Below are 16,238 nucleotides of genomic sequence, written 5' to 3'. Positions count from 1 at the left end.
TGGCCCTCATCTGAGCCATCTGAAGGCCCCCAAGCTCTGTGCAGTTCAATCTGCCACTTGCACCCCGAGGGCCGAGAAAACAGCCCTGGTGGTGAGCAGGACACAGGAGCACACATGGTCGCCACCAGGTCCAGGGCGGTGTGAGTTCTGTGGGCAATGGAAGCTTCAGTACTTTGTATCTCCAAAGTAGTGACTAAACCAGAGCCACAGGCAACCGCGCCCGGAGACAGGCAGGTCTTCCCATCCGTCTCCAAGAACGAGCAAACACCAGGGAGGGACTGGGAGCTCTGCTTGGTACCAACCAGTGAACGGAAAGGCAAAGGCCAGAAAGGAGTCATTCGTTACAACCCCAAATCCTCCAGCAAGGCGTGCAGACGAGGGACCCAACACCCCGACACGTCCCACCAGTGACAGGAGTGTGTGCACCGGAGCTCCGCCCACTGGGACTGAGCCACAGGACGGCAGCGCCCGGGTGATGCAGGGCAGGACAGAGGCAGTGACCTACAGGAGACAGCAGGCCGCCACAGGTTTCCAGGCTTCCCGCTCTCCATACAGGTGGATTCTCCTCCGGCTGGGGGCGGATTCTACACTAGCTCCTACCAGAAGGCTGGCTCTGTAGCAATGGCCACAGTACAGCAATGGATTACAGGGGACAGAGCAGCCTGTCCTTCCTGGAGTCACTGTAGGCGCTTACGGCCAAGCGAAGAGGGGCACGTCACTGGCCATCGTCCCCGTACCCAGTCGTCACCATGGGTAAACCAAGACTATTAATCACAACACCAAGGACAGGATTGTGTTGTTTTTCCTTTTTTTTTTTTTTTTTTTTCTCTTTCTTTCTTAAAGGAGTGAGGGCATGGAAAATACAGCACACCAATGAAACAAAATGCCAAAAAAACAAAAACAAAAAAAACGAAAAAAAAAAAATACAAAATAGAAAAATGTATTTACAGGTAGTACATTACTATGATCAGAAAGCACAAAGACACCTGCTGCTATAACACATGCATTGGTTCAAGAAGAAACTACTAAAACTCGGCAAGGGAGAAGCCTGTAAAAAGAAAAGGGCCAAAAAGTTTGAACTTTTAATCCCCAATTTACTACACTGATCAAACCAAGTAAGAGTCCTCCTCTAAAGCCCACGAGGCTGTCAGTCCAAATGCTACACTGGTTTGTCACGGCAGGGTCCGCTGTGAGGGAAGAGATGGCAGCTTGTACAAGGAAGCCACAGTGAACTGCTCTACATGCTCAAAATACAGCAAGCCCTGACGGCTACACAGCATGATCTCAGCAGGGTTTAATTTGTTTATTCATATATATCTATGCGCGCGAGTGTGTGTGTGTGTGTACACGTATGTATAAAAACCGTGCCCTTGTTCACTGCCAACATGACGTCTGGGTGGACATGAACTCGTTACAACAAATTCTTAAGGGTATGTTGTAAGAAGTCACTCAATGTCTGTGGATTTAATAAGTCACTTCACACCACAGAAAATATTTAATAAATCCAAAAAAAGGGAAAGAATATAACGACAGAAGAACTTCTGTCTCAGTTCTCTGAAACTGAGTCCCCCAAAGGAAACTGGTCCCAAAGTTCTGGAGGGTTCACTGAAGAAACTTCGGTCTGCTGATTTTTTTCTTCTTCCTTTTAGTGTTCAAAAGTTCTAAAACGACTCCTTGCCGTTTGCAGTTTTTAAATAGTCAAGTCTCCGACTCCTCACAAGGTAACAGTCTGGTGCAGATCCATAAAAACAGGAGGAAGCAGTGCTGGGCAGGGACCTCTCACTCTGGAAGGGGCAGGAAGAGAAGGACCCAGCCGGGCCAGCACCCTCTCCGGCCAACAAGCTCCGGTTAGAGGCAAACTCCAGTCACACCTCAGTCCCTCACACAGGTACGCCTCTGAGTACCAGGCCAGCTCCAGGAGGAAACAAAACCACATGGCGAGAGAAAAGACAACGATGGCCATTCTGGTCACTTCTCCTGTGAGCCATCATACTTCCAGGAACCGAGAGCTGCTGGACTTGGAGTGGAATGGTTCAGACCACATGCGCCGCAGGTCACCCTGAGAAAGAAGCGGATTTCCCGAGTTACCGATTTCAACGTGAGGCACCCAGGCTCAAGGCCTTTATGATTCCGGATTTCAGTGAGTGCTGAATCAAAAAGCATTCCAGTTTTGCTCAGTGAAAACTCATGATTTCAGAAGAGAAGCTCTTGAGCTCCTTAGGCAAGGAAGTGCTTTTAGAAAGTGTTCAAACTCTACTCTGAAGTTCTAACTTGTGAGTTAACAGTCTGGGCAATTAATGAAACTCAAGTCTTTTTTTCCTAACTGTAAAATGAGAAAACACAAATATGGTAAACAACATAAAAGTTTTTTAAAAAAAATTTAAAAATTTTTGAAACAGTCCCACTACATATTCCAGGTTGGCCTTGAATTCATAATCATCCTGTCACAGCCTCTCAGCCTCCCGAGTGTTGGGATTACAGGCATGTAACACTGTACCTGGCTCAAGATTTGCTCTCTCAATTTAGTTTTTGTTCTTGTTTCTTCTTCAGACAGGGTCTTGCTATGTAGCCTAGGCTAGCCCTGAACTCATGATCCTTCTGCTTACTATGCCTATCTTTTGCATCTGTTTTTTTTTTTGGTACTGGGAATTGAACTTGGGATCTTGTGCTTGCGAGGTAGCCTTGGTGCCACTGAGCTAAATCCCCGGCCCTGCAACTGGATTTTATTACACATTGCTTTGATGATATTATTTCTTCTTTCTAAACCAAAAGGGTTGTTTTTTTTTGGGTGCTGAAAATTGAGCCCAGCACTTTGCTGAGCTATACCCTCAGCCCTAGGGCACTGTTTTAAAAGAAGCAGGAAGTTCCCATAGCCAGGCTCTTGGGGTTTCAGTTAGATACTTATGATCAAGTGGTATAGAAAATCATAAGTATTTTCTGTCAGTGGCTTTAAGAATATGAAGACACTTTCTTAATGCCAGACCAGCATAGAAAACAGTCAAGATCAAGAGCTCAGTCTTTTTTTTTTTTGCAGTACCAGGAATTGAACTTAGGACCTTGTGCTTGTGAGGTGGGCTTGGCACCAGTGAGCTAAATCCCTGGCCCAGAGCTCAGTCTTGATCAGGGGCTTAAGTAGAACCACCTCCAGCAAGAAAAGTACACACCCAAAACCAAGGTCAATGAGAAGTTACTGTTTTGCAGACTTGTAACTGTTTCTCTCACCTTTAAATAGGCCATGGTAAGGAGTGGCAGTAAGGTAAATGGCACCAAATAGAGTAGGGCAGGCTGTGCGGCTCGGTGGATGCGAGATGCCACAGTAGCGGTGAGCAGACCTACGAGGAGAGACATTGGTGACTCTCAGGGGACAGCCCAACAAAGGAAGGAAGAGACTCACTTTCACCTGACTGCCCTCTGGTAAAATCCTGAGATTGTACAGACTGGTGGTGACACAGCCCATGGTTAGGGTGTGCGATACGCAGCTCAAGCAGTTAATGAAATGTGCAACAGGCACAGCAACTCCAAGGCCCCGTGATTGGCCAAGTCCCACTTCCTACTCAGGTTCCTGGGTCTAAACTCTTCTTTCTGCCCTGAATATGCCCGGTCTGACTCCTGTGGTGTGTGATGTGGATCTGGAAGCAAACGACCAGGTTCAGGTTCGAGCTCTGCTTCTGACCATAGCCACGTAACCTTGACTGAACTCCCTCATCTGCTCATGGGGCCAGTACCACTGGGCACCTCCTCTCAGGGTTTCTTAACGGAAACGAACCCATGTGTATGTAATGCCATGGGTGACAGAGCTAATGTTGGGCAGGAGGTACAGAGGTGAGAGGTGATCTCTTCTATTCACTCTGTGGGAGCGGAATATGGTACATGGGCAGGTTATTGCTATTCTTAGTGTAACTGCGACTTTCTCTGTTTGCCTATAGTTGAGCTGGCTGAGGAAAAACTAGCCTGGGAGAGTCAAGGTCAGAGGTGACAGAAATGTGAGAACTAATGAAGGCCAATGTCTTTTTATTAAAGTACGAAATAAATAAGACAGCCATTAAACTTTAAGGGTTATGTACAGTCTAATCCACAAGCATGTGTGGTTATGTGTCTGTGGCTGAGGGCTGGCCACATTCTTCCTACATGTTCCTCAGCAGTACTGCTGCACAGGGAAGGGGCACCCAGCAGAGAGCATGAAACATCTCAGGGCCTGGAGGGGCCCTTTTTGGTTGTTTTAACAGTAACCGGAGTTACTGGCTTTTTGGTAGCATCTGTAGCTAGAAAATCTCATTTAATTCCACAGATTGGAGAAGACCCAGAAGGGACTGGATGTACACTCAGTCCTCTCTTACCTACAAAGTATCCAATGAGGGTGCAGTGAAAGTAGGAGACCTTTTGCATGCGTCCAGAGATGTTGGCGGGTCCAGAAGCCCCGCAGGAATCACCACTGGCTTGTTTTTTGTAGTTGTCATAGCGAAGGACAAAGCACAACAGAAGACCGGGCATCACGATGTCTCCAATACCCAACATAGAGAAGTGGCTGCCGGTGGAGCTGAAATGCAGAGTACTAGGTTAGGGATGCCACAAGCTGTGAGCCAATTTCTATTTCTTTGGTGCAGTCTGTCAGCTTCTTAAGAAGTCCAACAACTTATGTGAATGGTAGACGAAATCTCTACTGGCTGGACACTAGTTTTTGAGAGCAGAGATTAAATGTCCTGGAAGGGGCCTCTAGCCTGGATGCTGTGTCCCGGGGGAGCACCATGCAGGTGACAGCTCAGGCAATGTGCGTGAGTACTGCCTCTTCATGAAATCTCAGGCAAATCTGTTTGTGACACATTCACTCTTGAGACCGCAAACCAGGACTAGACTACCACCACACACAGACTAAAGCATATTAATTATGCCGACACTGCATTGCTAGGAAGTAGGTCATTTTACCCTTAGGACACATTTTCACAGCTGCTGGAGAAGTGAAAGGGATCCAAACTCTTGATGCCCACCAACTTTAAAAAGTAGGAACAGTTGTAAAGTATGGCCGTTAATGAAGAACAGCATCCATATCACTATTCTCATTTGTATTAAGACAATGCATTTGTACAATGGCTCATGGTCCTTTTCCCGTTAAGGTTCAGAATGCTGGTAGTAAACGTCAACCAAGACAGGCAACAGATGGGCACAGGAAGGTGGAGTGTTCAGCACCATGGGATGAGGCCCAATAGGTCTGTCCTACCTTGGGAAGACCAATTTTCCAGGTAGAGACAGGCGAGGAACATCACGTCCAACATTGGGCCCCAGGTGGAGCTTCCGGGATAGAACATCAAGGGGATTGTCAGCTGGCTGTGTAGCCACCTTCACCATGACATTGCTGTTGAAGATGTAGGCTGAAAAAAATACCTGCCGAGGTAGAGAGATAATTTTAACAGAGGGAGTTGCAAGCCACTCATGTCCAGTCATCAGCTCTCTTTGTTATGAAGAGCAGAACTTAAGAGTATTGCAGTATTCCTGCTTGCTTCTGAGAAGGAAGAAACAGCTCTGTGGTTTGTGTGTGCCTGCGGATTTCTGAATGTCTCAGAGCCAGCCCCAGAAACTCCCTTACAGTCGGGCCAGAAGCTCGGTGCAGGGCCTATCATCTGCCTGCTGTCTCTTCCAGTCTTGGGAGTCACACACAGGCCACCAGTTATCACAGTTCCAGCAATAGAAGGTGCAGACTGTGCTGCACATTGAACACAGTTCAAGACCAGAGAGAGGGACCAAAGGCAGTGGTCAGGCAAGAGGTTCTGGATACTCAAGAGTGGGCAGGTATTGGCAGTCAGTGCCTGGAGAGGACACACAGGGGAGCAGGGTCTCCCAGGGAGACACTTACCCAAAAGACATCATAGATTAGCAGCCCTGAGAGAAGCAGGCAGGAGACCTTGAGGCTCGGCAGGCGGACAAAGGCGATCATGGCGACACAGAGACCCATGGCCAGGGCTAGGGAGGAGACAGCACAGACAGCAGTCAGTGCCTGCATGACAGACTCATCCCCTTTCTACAAGATCTTCAGTTCGTCAACCCAACAGAATGCACAATTCTCTGAGAAAGCATGAGTAGCAAGCTCCAGGTTCAGGCACCTGTGCCTACTGTGCGGAGGGCTCCCTGAGGCCAGCTGGATCTGCTAGGATCAGAGGGCTGAGCTGCCAGAGACCCAGCTTACGCTGTCCTAGGCCAGGCTTGTCTGAGCCCGTGCTCTATGCTCCCCTACTGTGGAGGCATCAACCTTGGTTTAAAGTCAGCTCTCACCCTAGATGAACGCATCCCCTCCTTCACTCAGTGACACGGCTTCATCAGTTCACTCCCTTTTCTACGGAGCTTTTCCTTTCGACTCACAAATATGTAGCACGTCTACCTTAAGACACACACATAACTCAACGCTTGTTCTAAAAATCCCCTCTCTAGTTACCTCTCATTTCTCTGGTCCTTTTATAGGACAGGTCTATTAAAAAGTTGAAGACATAAGCTACCTCCAATTCTTTTCTTCCCAATTTCTTTAAGTTCTTATTATCACAAAAGCAGTAACTACATTATAGAAAACTAGAAAATACAGTTAAAACCACTGTTAAACATCCTCCAAAATTTTTTAGTTTGCCCAGGCTGGGCTCAACTTGGGATTCTCCTGACTCAGCCTCCAGAGAGCTGGATTAAAGGTGTGTGTCACCATGCCCAGCTACATTTTTTTTCTTTTTTTTCCCTCCCTCCGGTGATTTATTAAGACAAACACGGGTGGGATGGGGTCCAGCCCAGCTCTGGAGACCGAAATGCACAGTTGCCAGCCAGTTCACTGTGCCGCATTGAGGACCAATCCAGGGACCCCAAGCTGGGCTGAGGTCAAGAGGGGTCCACGACGCCTTCCTCACACAGTGTACACATTTATTTTTATAATGAAAGTAATTATTTCTCACTGTGGAAACTGGGAAGCCTAAGAGCACGGTGCTAGCACCCAGAGAGACCTTCCTGCTGTATTATAACATGCTGTGGAGTGTCATGACAATGGCCCTACGTACTCTAAGTATGAGCTCAAACAAGCTGCTTTTCTGAAGTCAATCTCTAGTTTCCATTTTAGTGAATTTTCATCTCATTTAATCAAATTCCTCTAAAAGCTCCTGGAATGTTTACATAGGGTTTGTCTAAGCCAATAGTAACCAATCCAGGAACTATGTATGTTTTAATCTTTCTGAATCTAGGGCAGTCCTTTTCAATGGCTTGAGACAGGCGCCATCTGTCCTACAGGATGTATTATCTTCCTGCAGACGCTATCACCTGAAGACTACATCACTTCCAGCTGCTCTTTCTCACACCTGTTCTACAGACTTCATTTCTGCCAGTCACTTCATGGACATTGCTCCTTGGGGCTGCCAAGGATCCTCTCAGGGATAAACAGAGGGATGAACCTCTGCTTTCAACTCAATTCCCAGATGCTGGACTTGGCCCTAGACCTTAATTTGGTCTTCTTAAATTCAAAGTCAGGTTGTATTGGTCTGCTTAAAACCTTTAAACAATGTCCCATTTTACACACAAGACAGCCAGTCTTCACACGACTGGCACGGTCCCACTGCTAGTTACCTTTCACACTCTCGCCTGCTACTTCCCCTGGGCAAGTCCCACTGGCCTCCCTGTGCTTCCTCCAACCTGCCTGGCATGTCCCTGTTTCGGTGCTTTTGACTTGCTGTGCCCTCTGCCTGGAACAAACTTGGCACAAAATCCACCTGGTTCACTCCTTTTCTTTCTTAGGTCTTTGCCCAAGGGTGAACGTCTTGGTGCCAAATGGACTTTACTGCAAGTTACACAGAGGCACCTTGGTTTAGAAACTCAATGTGTCTTACAATTTTGAACATGGCTGCATTTGTGTTTGTGTGGGAAAGATGGCCGTGGCTGTGTCTGTCACTTGATGTGGAGTCTGTGAATGGAAGCAAAATTTTGCCAAAGGCTCCATACGCGAAGTGAAGCGTTTGCAAACAGCAGTAAACTGCACTTCCTTTCTATGGTATTGGCCTTTTTTCTTTACACTTCTCAACACCTAAAATATAATAAGATAGCACTTTCCCCCCTTGACTCTATCTCCTCCACTCCAGTGGAAGTACCCTGAGGGCACAATACACCCGTGTCCCTGGAACCTAGGCCAAGGCCTGGTGGGTGAAGAGCTTCTTTCTGCCCTCGGCTCTCTTCCTCTCTTTGGGGGGGTTAGTACTGTTTGTTGCTTGTTTGAACGCAAGGAGCGCTAAATTACATCCCTAGCTCTTTTCATTGTGAGACAAGGTCTTGCTGAACTGCCCAGGCTTGTCTCAAACTTGGAATCCTTTGGCCTCAGCCTCCCAAATAGCTGGGATTACAGGCATGCGCCTTCACGCTCCATTTAGAACTCATGTTTTATTCTTTCTGTGGCTTCCCAGCACTTGACGTTCAATAAAATATTTACTGAAAAAAGGAAAATTATGTTCTATTGACTTCAAATTCCAAGCTATTTTAAGAAAAGCAAGAAACACAGAAGCCAAATATCAGATGCAGGTTTTAACAGACTGGTAACCTGCCAACACAGGTGACAAAAGGGGTGAGTGTAGTAGCTTGGCAGGCTATGGACTCTCGGGCAGCCTGAACCACACAGCGAGACCCTGTCTCAACAAACAAGCAAGCAACTGTTGAAGGAATAAATAAAACTGGTAATGGGATAGTATTCAGCCATTAAAAGGTTATGACAGTATGAACCACCGGATAGAGGGTACAATGTGGACTGAGCCTTCAAAATGTTTTGTAAAGTGAAAGCAGTCAGACATAGAACCATAGTAATGTTCAGAATCAAGAAATTCAACAAGACTAAAAGCAGACTAGTGGCTGCCTAGGTCCCAGGCAGGTGGAAGGGAAATGATCTACAGTTGATTACAGTGATCACACCGAGATTGTTGTACAACTCAGACTGTTGTACAACTTTGTGAATACACGAAGTCATTTGTAAAATTATATTAACCATTTTCATCTCCAGAATTAAGGATTATTTTTAATGTTACATCATTGTCTTTTCTCTTTTACTTTCCTTTTTAGTTTTATTTTAGGATTCCCTATTTTTAATGTTCATACAGAGATTTCTTTAACTGAAATACCGAATAGTTTCTTTGGTGTGAAAAACTATAATAATAATAGTACACAGGATCCTAATGATATAATTAATAATGTGAAGTAGGAAGTAAAGGGCTAAAGGTGTAGGGAAAGTGGGAAGGGTGGGGGAAAGGTAATAAGGGAGAGGAAAAAAATATGAGAAACTGAAAAAATGGAAATAAAGTGTTTGTAAATGGGGAGGGGAGGAGGGGGTGAAGGGAGGGCAGGGACAAGGGGAAAAAATGAGAATCAAGACCTATTATGTAAAGGTACAGAATCCCAATGATGAATGTGACTGTATTGTATACCTAGATTGTGCCAATAAACTCAATAAAAAGAAAAAAAATTATATTAAATAAAAATTACAATCTGTGATACATCACTCACCATCCATGAGGAGCCAATGGCCGGTGAGAACCCAGATGAGGACGAGCATGACAGACAGAGAGAACGACAGTAACTCAGCAGCGGTGAAGCGTCCACAGCAACCAAAGGAAATCCTGGAAACACAGTATTTATGGGACTGATGGGCACACTGCATTCAGTGACCAAGCTCTCTTTTGGTTCTTTATGGTCAGAATTCACGATGGCTGGATTAGAACACCAGGCAACACCAAGATACCTACAAATCTAGAAGACCCAAGCCTCTTTGGAGCATGCTACAGAAAACTCAAGAAAAATTAAACTTCTGCTCCTGTTTCATAATATACTTTTTAGGCCAAATTATCAAAATGGGTATTTAAAAGTTTAAAGTGACAAAATCAATCTCTGGAAAAGCTAACTATGGGGAAAATTCTAATCCTAAGAGGAAAACAAAATGAAGAAAAGCAGTAATTCAATTCACTTAGCAAAGATAAAAATATTTGTGATGGGATCAATCTATTCAGCTATCACTAATTCCTGGGACAATCAGCTGCCTGTACTGACTGGTTTCCAAGTACACACAGCATCCCCATTAGCACAGCACTTTATTCCCAAGGAGCAACCACTTTAGGAGTTAAAGTATGATCACTGGCATTAAACCAAAGGGCCTCCTATAGCTAGGTCACCAAAGAAAGGTACAAAAATGTTTGAATTCAATCACTATTCTCATATTCCATGAAATCATTAGTAAAGGAATAAAAGCAATGCTTCAAAAGAAAACTGTTTGTTTTTCAATAAACAGGAAGCACATTAAAATGACTTTTATTTTTGGTATCGGGGATCGAACTCGGGACCCTGCACTTGTGAAGCAGGTGAACTAAATCCCCGGCCCCACAATGACTCTTCATAAGATTTGTATTTCCCCTGCTGTGAAAAGGTGCAAGAGGAAGTACTATATCTTAGTTTTAAAGGATCAAATATCTTACTTCCCAATCTCTTGGCATTTGTACCAGTAACAACAGACACTTAGACTCCTAATAATGCTACCAAGCACGAGAGAAAAACATTAAGTGTATAAGTCAGAACAAAGAAAGTCCCAAGTCCTTACTTGTTCTGAGGTGAACAGGGTCTTGTTAAATACTGGCACATCGGGAGAAGAAGAAAAGCAAAAGCTATCGTTGCAAGAACTAGAGAAAGAAAATGTATGGTTAAACTTCTCAATTTTCCACCAGTTATAAGAAAAAAAGGCATTTTAATCACTTTCTGAAATACTTTTTTTTTTGGTACCAGGGATTGAACTCAGGACCCTGCACTTGCAAGGCAGGTGGTGGCACCACTGAGCTAACTCCCTGGCCCTGGAATACTTTTTTTGATGAGTGGAAACAATTTAAAGACTTTTGTCATAATTACACAGATACCTCTTTCAAAAATATACACAGGTACCCTTTTGAAGTAGGGGTAGTGTGGGTAAATTTTTTCATTCTCTACTAATGCAACAAGAAAAGATAAATAGAGGGTCCTAGTAAGTAAAACAGTATTTTGTTACTGTTTTTTACATCATTGCCTGGCTTGAAAATAGACAAGAGTGCGGACAATAGAACCCCCTTGATTAAGCTATCAATGTTTCTATCTGCAGAAACACTGGCACAGGCTACAGATCTTGCGGTACTGTACTAGAAAAAGAGCGACAGCTAAAAGACCACTGCTTTGGTGCCAAAAGGCTCATGAGTCTTCAAATCCTTGGCTTTGCTTTCAGACTGTGTTGATAAGTCTGAATAGTTGATACATGTTCAAGGAGGTTTGGGGTAGGAGAGAAAAAGCCAGATTTGGGAAGAAAAACTTGCACGGTATGCTATGTAAATCCTAAATTTTGAACAATGATTAAAAATTTTGTTTTTTTCCTTTAATACACTAAGAATACACAGAGAAACTCATTACCTGCTGTACATATTGTAAAAACTACTTGAACTGAGTCAAAGAAGAAGAACATTACTAGAAGCGAGACAGATGCTCCAATTGGGAGGAACAGAGCCTGGGTGGAGTCAATTGTTTGGATACCTGAAAAACAGAAAATGGGACATATTAACCACTTACTACATACAGGCACTGCGCCCAGGCACTTTATATACACTTGCTCATTAAAATGCAAGTACTTCTTGGGACTGCTATGTAATGTATAGATTATCCAATGCCCTGTGATCCTTTCCCAATGAGATTATGAGCTCCTTTCTCTCCTTGGTGCTTTCACTAAAGTGAAATGCCCAAGAAATATTTATCATATCAGACTACTACCTCTGATGCTGACCATCAGGATGACAGGATACAACCCCCTCCCAAAAAATCCTAAAAAGAAACAAGTGTCTAGTTGAGTGTGGTAGCACACTCCTATAATCCCAGCCCCCAGGTAAGGCTGAGGCAGAAAGATCACTCCTGAGTTCAAGGCCGGCCTGGGCTACATACTGAGTTCAAGGCCAGCCTAAACTGTGTATCAAGACCCTGTCTCAAAAATTTAAACAAAAAAGTCAATAAATAAAAATAAGCCGGGCGTGGTGGCGCATTCCTGTAATCCCAGCACTCAGAAGGCTGAGGCAGGAGGATCGCTGTGAGTTTGAGACCAGCCTGTGCTACATAGTTCCAGGTCAGTCTCAACTACATAGTGAAACCCTGTCTCAAAAAATCAAACAACAACAGCAACAACAAAAAGTGCCCAGGTCCAACCTCAGATCACTTAAACTAAAATCAGCGGGGACTACACTTCCCAGAAAATTGTTTCCAGTGGTGAGAACCACTAACAGAAAAGGAAAACACAGCAAAAATCTGGTAACTAGTGAATGAAAAGAGAAAATTACCTATTTTGTCTTATATTCTACCACTTCCACATTAACTCTGCTAAGATGTCATAAAGAAAAGTACATGAGGACAGGGGTAACACATCATACTAAATATATAAGGTCATATTTACGTGGGTTTGATTACAGAAGCTAATAAACTATTCTCTAAATAATGAAAAAAAGAGTAAGATAAGACTATAAGAGCAAGAAGCAATTTAATATGTTAAGGGACCATTTTCATCTCCAGAATTAAGGATTATTTTTAATGTTACATCATTGCCTTTTCTCTTTTACTTTCCTTTGTAGTTTTATTTTAGGATTCCCTATTTTTAATGTTCATACAGAGATTTCTTTAACTGAAATACCAAATAGTTTCTTTGGTGTGAAAAACTATAATAGTACACAGGATCCTAATGAGATAATTAATAATGTGAAATAGGAAGTAAAGGGCTAAAGGTGTAGGGAAAGTGGGAAGGGTGGGGGAAAGGTAATAAGGGAGAGGAAAAAAATATGAGAAACTGAAAAAATGGAAATAAAGTGTTTGTAAATGGGGAGGGAAGGAGGGGGTGAAGGGAGGGCAGGGACAAGGGGAAAAAATGAGAACAAGACCTATTATGTAAAGGTACAGAATTCCAATGATGAATGTAACTGTATTGTATACCTAGATTGTGCCAATAAACTCAATAAAAAGAAAAGAATAAAAAAAAAAAAAGTACATGAGGGCAGGGGATTTGGTTCAGTGGTGCCCGTGCCTGCCTTGCAAAAGCTCAAGGTCCTGAGTTCAATCCCCAGTACCCCCCCCCAAAAAAAAAAACAAAAGAGAAAGAAAGAAAAGAACTTCAAAGGGACCAAAGAGTTTTAGGTGTTTTCATGGAATAAAATATTACGTATTTATCTGTAACAAGATTATTTCTTAGTGGTTAGGTGACTAAGTCAAATAATTCACTTAAGAATGGGGCAATTCAGTTTAGTAAAAATGATTTAGGTGTCTTGACAAATAGAAATGATCCAAGAAATTACCTGTCCTGAGTTGCAGTCAAACCCATTCAACTTGGCCCATGGACTGTGTGTGTGGTCCATCTACATGAGAAAGTGCTACGAAATCTCTTTATATCTCCTACATAGTTTCTGGATTTACAGTCTCTATGGTAGTTAAAAAACAAACAAACAAAAAACTAGAGGGAACTATAGGTTTAAGATGCCGTTCATGACCAGAAACCTTGGTTTCTCAAATAAGTGATTATCTGTTATAGAATAAGAAAGAAGTCTTCTAAAAATATTCACTAATCTTAAAACATACGTTCTTCAGGCTGGGGATTTAGCTCAGTGGTGCTGCCACCTGCTTCATAAGTGCAAGGTCCCGAGTTTTAAAAAAAAAAAAAAAAAAAAAAAAAAAAAAAAAAGTTCTTCTGTACAATAAAGGATCTTATATACTCTACAGATAAATTCTATTCAGAAAGAGCAGAAAAGTTAAATGGCTGGTAGAACACAAGACTATAATAACGAGTATAAGATGTGTTGGTAATCAATCTAAATTTTAGTTTAGACTAATTAAAACATAAAAGTGAACATGAATTCTAGAGTAACAGTATGCACAGAATTTCTATTCTGATCATACAGTTTTAAAGCAGGAGGTGGTATCACAGGGCAAGTAAAGCTCTTTTAGTTGCTACCATACACAGCACAGATGACTTCAGTATGGCACTTTCTAAAGGACTGGAGATAATGATCTGACGGGAAGGAGCAAATTACAAATTTTATTCAAATCCAGTGACTTTCAAAACAAATTAAAACAAAGCTAAACAGTGTATCCATAATTCAGAAGACTTACAACTGCATTTTCCCCTTGCCTAGTTACTGGAGATCGAATCCAGGGTCTTCACACTGAGCTACATCCCCTGCCTCTTCCTTAAGTCGTTTTTGAGACAGTGTCTTTAAACTCACCCAGCCTGGGCTCAAACTTGTGATCCTTCTGTCTTGGCTTCCTGGAGTACTGGGATTACAGGTATGTACCACTACCACTGGCTGATTTTGGATTTTCTGAAAAAATATCTACCAAACACTTACTGTAAAAGCAATAGGAAAGATTAAAAAATCATTTCCAGATCTGGAGTTTACAGTCTACATGGTAAGATTCATGAAGAGAATTCCAATCATACATTTCCATCAATCTTTATAGTTCAAATAAATTACATATGAAGTAAAAGACTTCAAGAGGTCAAATAATGGGGTACAGGTGGCTTTTTTCTTCTTCCTAACTCAATGGTAATTAAATGAAGGACTGTTGCTCAAGGGGTAATTATCTATATACAGACCTCTGGGGCGGATACAGGAGTTACAAAATGAGGGAATAAGAGAGGAAGAGAGAAAGCTCCTTATCCCTGAAATGTTCTTTCAAATGGTTTTTATTGTGAGACATCACAGACCACACCAGGAACAGTTCCTGTCGCCGCTCCTTTTCCTCCAAAGGCAGCTACTATACCAGCCTTTATGACACTCTCTTCTTACTTTATGTATTCCACCTAAATGGGCACCCTTAAGTAACCTTGTTTGTTTTGTCTGGTTTTTGAAAGTTATAGACACTGAATCATTTAGTGCTTTTTGTGTGTCTGGCTTTTTTCTCAACATTATTTATGAGACTTAGCCAGGTGTGGTGGCACACGCCTGTAATCCTAGCATTCAGGAGCAGAGAGGCAGGAGGATCACCATGAGTTTGAAGCTAGCCTGGGACGCATAGAGTTCAAGGCCAGCCTGAACTATAAAGCAAGACCCTTTCTCAAAAAACAAAAAAACAAACAAAAAGAGAATCATCTATGCTGTTATGTGAACTTGATTTCATTGTATGAATATATTAAAACTTATCCATTCTATGACAGACGTTTCAATTGATCCCAAATTTGTGGCTACTGCAAATTATGTTGCTTGGAGTACTCTTTTATGTGACTTTGGGTGCATATGTGCCTGTATTTGTTGGTATATAACCAGGAGCGACTTTACTGGGTCCAAGGGTGTATTTATCTTCACCATTAATACATAATGTTGAAATGTTTTCCAATATGATTCTGCAAATTGATACTCTCTCCAGAAGCCTAAGGAGGATTCTTTCTTGTTTTACATCCTCAGATATTTTTAATTCTAGCTGTTCTGGTGCTATTTTATTGTAATTTAAATTTTCATTTTCCTGCTTTTCCTGGGTAGGCCTGTTCTATCGTCCCACATATACTACGGTCCCCTGACTTCCATCTGGCTTTGTGTTGCCCACACAGGTAGAGTATTACTATAATCTGAAGTAGTAATTTCTCAGTCTTTGGTCACATACTCTAGGGAATCAACCCTGCAGTGAGAATATTCAATTACAAAGTGATAATTGCCCTTTTAGAAGTTTTAATTTTTTGAGTCATATGGCCCATCTAATACTGCCATCGTGCTTAATACTTCTTTAAACTTCTTTTATAATCAAGAACAATTTCTTTCTTTCTGGCAGTACTGGAGATTGAACCCAGGGCCTTTGCACTGAGCTGTAGCCCTAGGGCCCCCCGTCCCGTGTGCATGCGTAAATTATAAACATTTTTTTTTGAGACAGGAGGCCAGGGATTTAGCTCAGTGGTTCTGCTGCCTGCCTCACAAGTGCAAGGTTCCCAGTTTGATCCCAGGTACCAAAAATAAATAAATTAAATAAATAAAATTTAAAAAAAATTTTTTTTGAAACAGGGTCATGCTAAATTACCTAGGCTGGGCTAGAACTTGAGATCCTCCTGCCTCAACCTCCCAGAGTGCTGGGATTATAGGTGTGAGCTTTAATCTGACATATCTAAAGCATGTAACCAATAAGATATCCTTCATCTGTAACACTCAACCAATGATGGTGGCTTGCACTACATTTTTCCTTACGCTTGAGTTTTTTTTTTTTTTTTTTTAAAATTTTTTTTTTTT

At 42.6% G+C, this 16,238-nt stretch overlaps 1 protein-coding gene across 5 annotated transcripts in view; it reads right to left on the bottom strand.

The window, feature by feature from the left end:
- Window positions 1-807: 807 nt before the first annotated feature.
- The window catches only part of Sppl3 (signal peptide peptidase like 3), a 126,963-nt gene continuing 111,532 nt past the window's right edge, over window positions 808-16,238 (bottom strand). For all 5 annotated transcript variants that reach the window (XM_010604039.3, XM_010604040.3, XM_010604042.3 and 2 more), the window contains exons 4-11: window positions 11,413-11,532; window positions 10,583-10,661; window positions 9,499-9,611; window positions 5,849-5,955; window positions 5,216-5,379; window positions 4,338-4,537; window positions 3,223-3,332; window positions 808-2,059 (exon numbers count right to left, since the gene is read on the bottom strand). In XM_010604039.3, coding sequence (XP_010602341.1) covers window positions 1,988-2,059; window positions 3,223-3,332; window positions 4,338-4,537; window positions 5,216-5,379; window positions 5,849-5,955; window positions 9,499-9,611; window positions 10,583-10,661; window positions 11,413-11,532 — 965 coding nt within the window. In that variant the 3' untranslated portion in view covers window positions 808-1,987. The remainder of the gene's footprint in view (window positions 2,060-3,222; window positions 3,333-4,337; window positions 4,538-5,215; window positions 5,380-5,848; window positions 5,956-9,498; window positions 9,612-10,582; window positions 10,662-11,412; window positions 11,533-16,238) is intronic.

This window comes from Fukomys damarensis, unplaced genomic scaffold (assembly GCF_012274545.1).
Source record: "Fukomys damarensis isolate Sample0158 unplaced genomic scaffold, DMR_v1.0_HiC HiC_scaffold_12, whole genome shotgun sequence".
Taxonomy (NCBI): Eukaryota; Metazoa; Chordata; class Mammalia; order Rodentia; family Bathyergidae; genus Fukomys; species Fukomys damarensis.
This window is presented reverse-complemented; position numbering and strand designations above follow the sequence as displayed.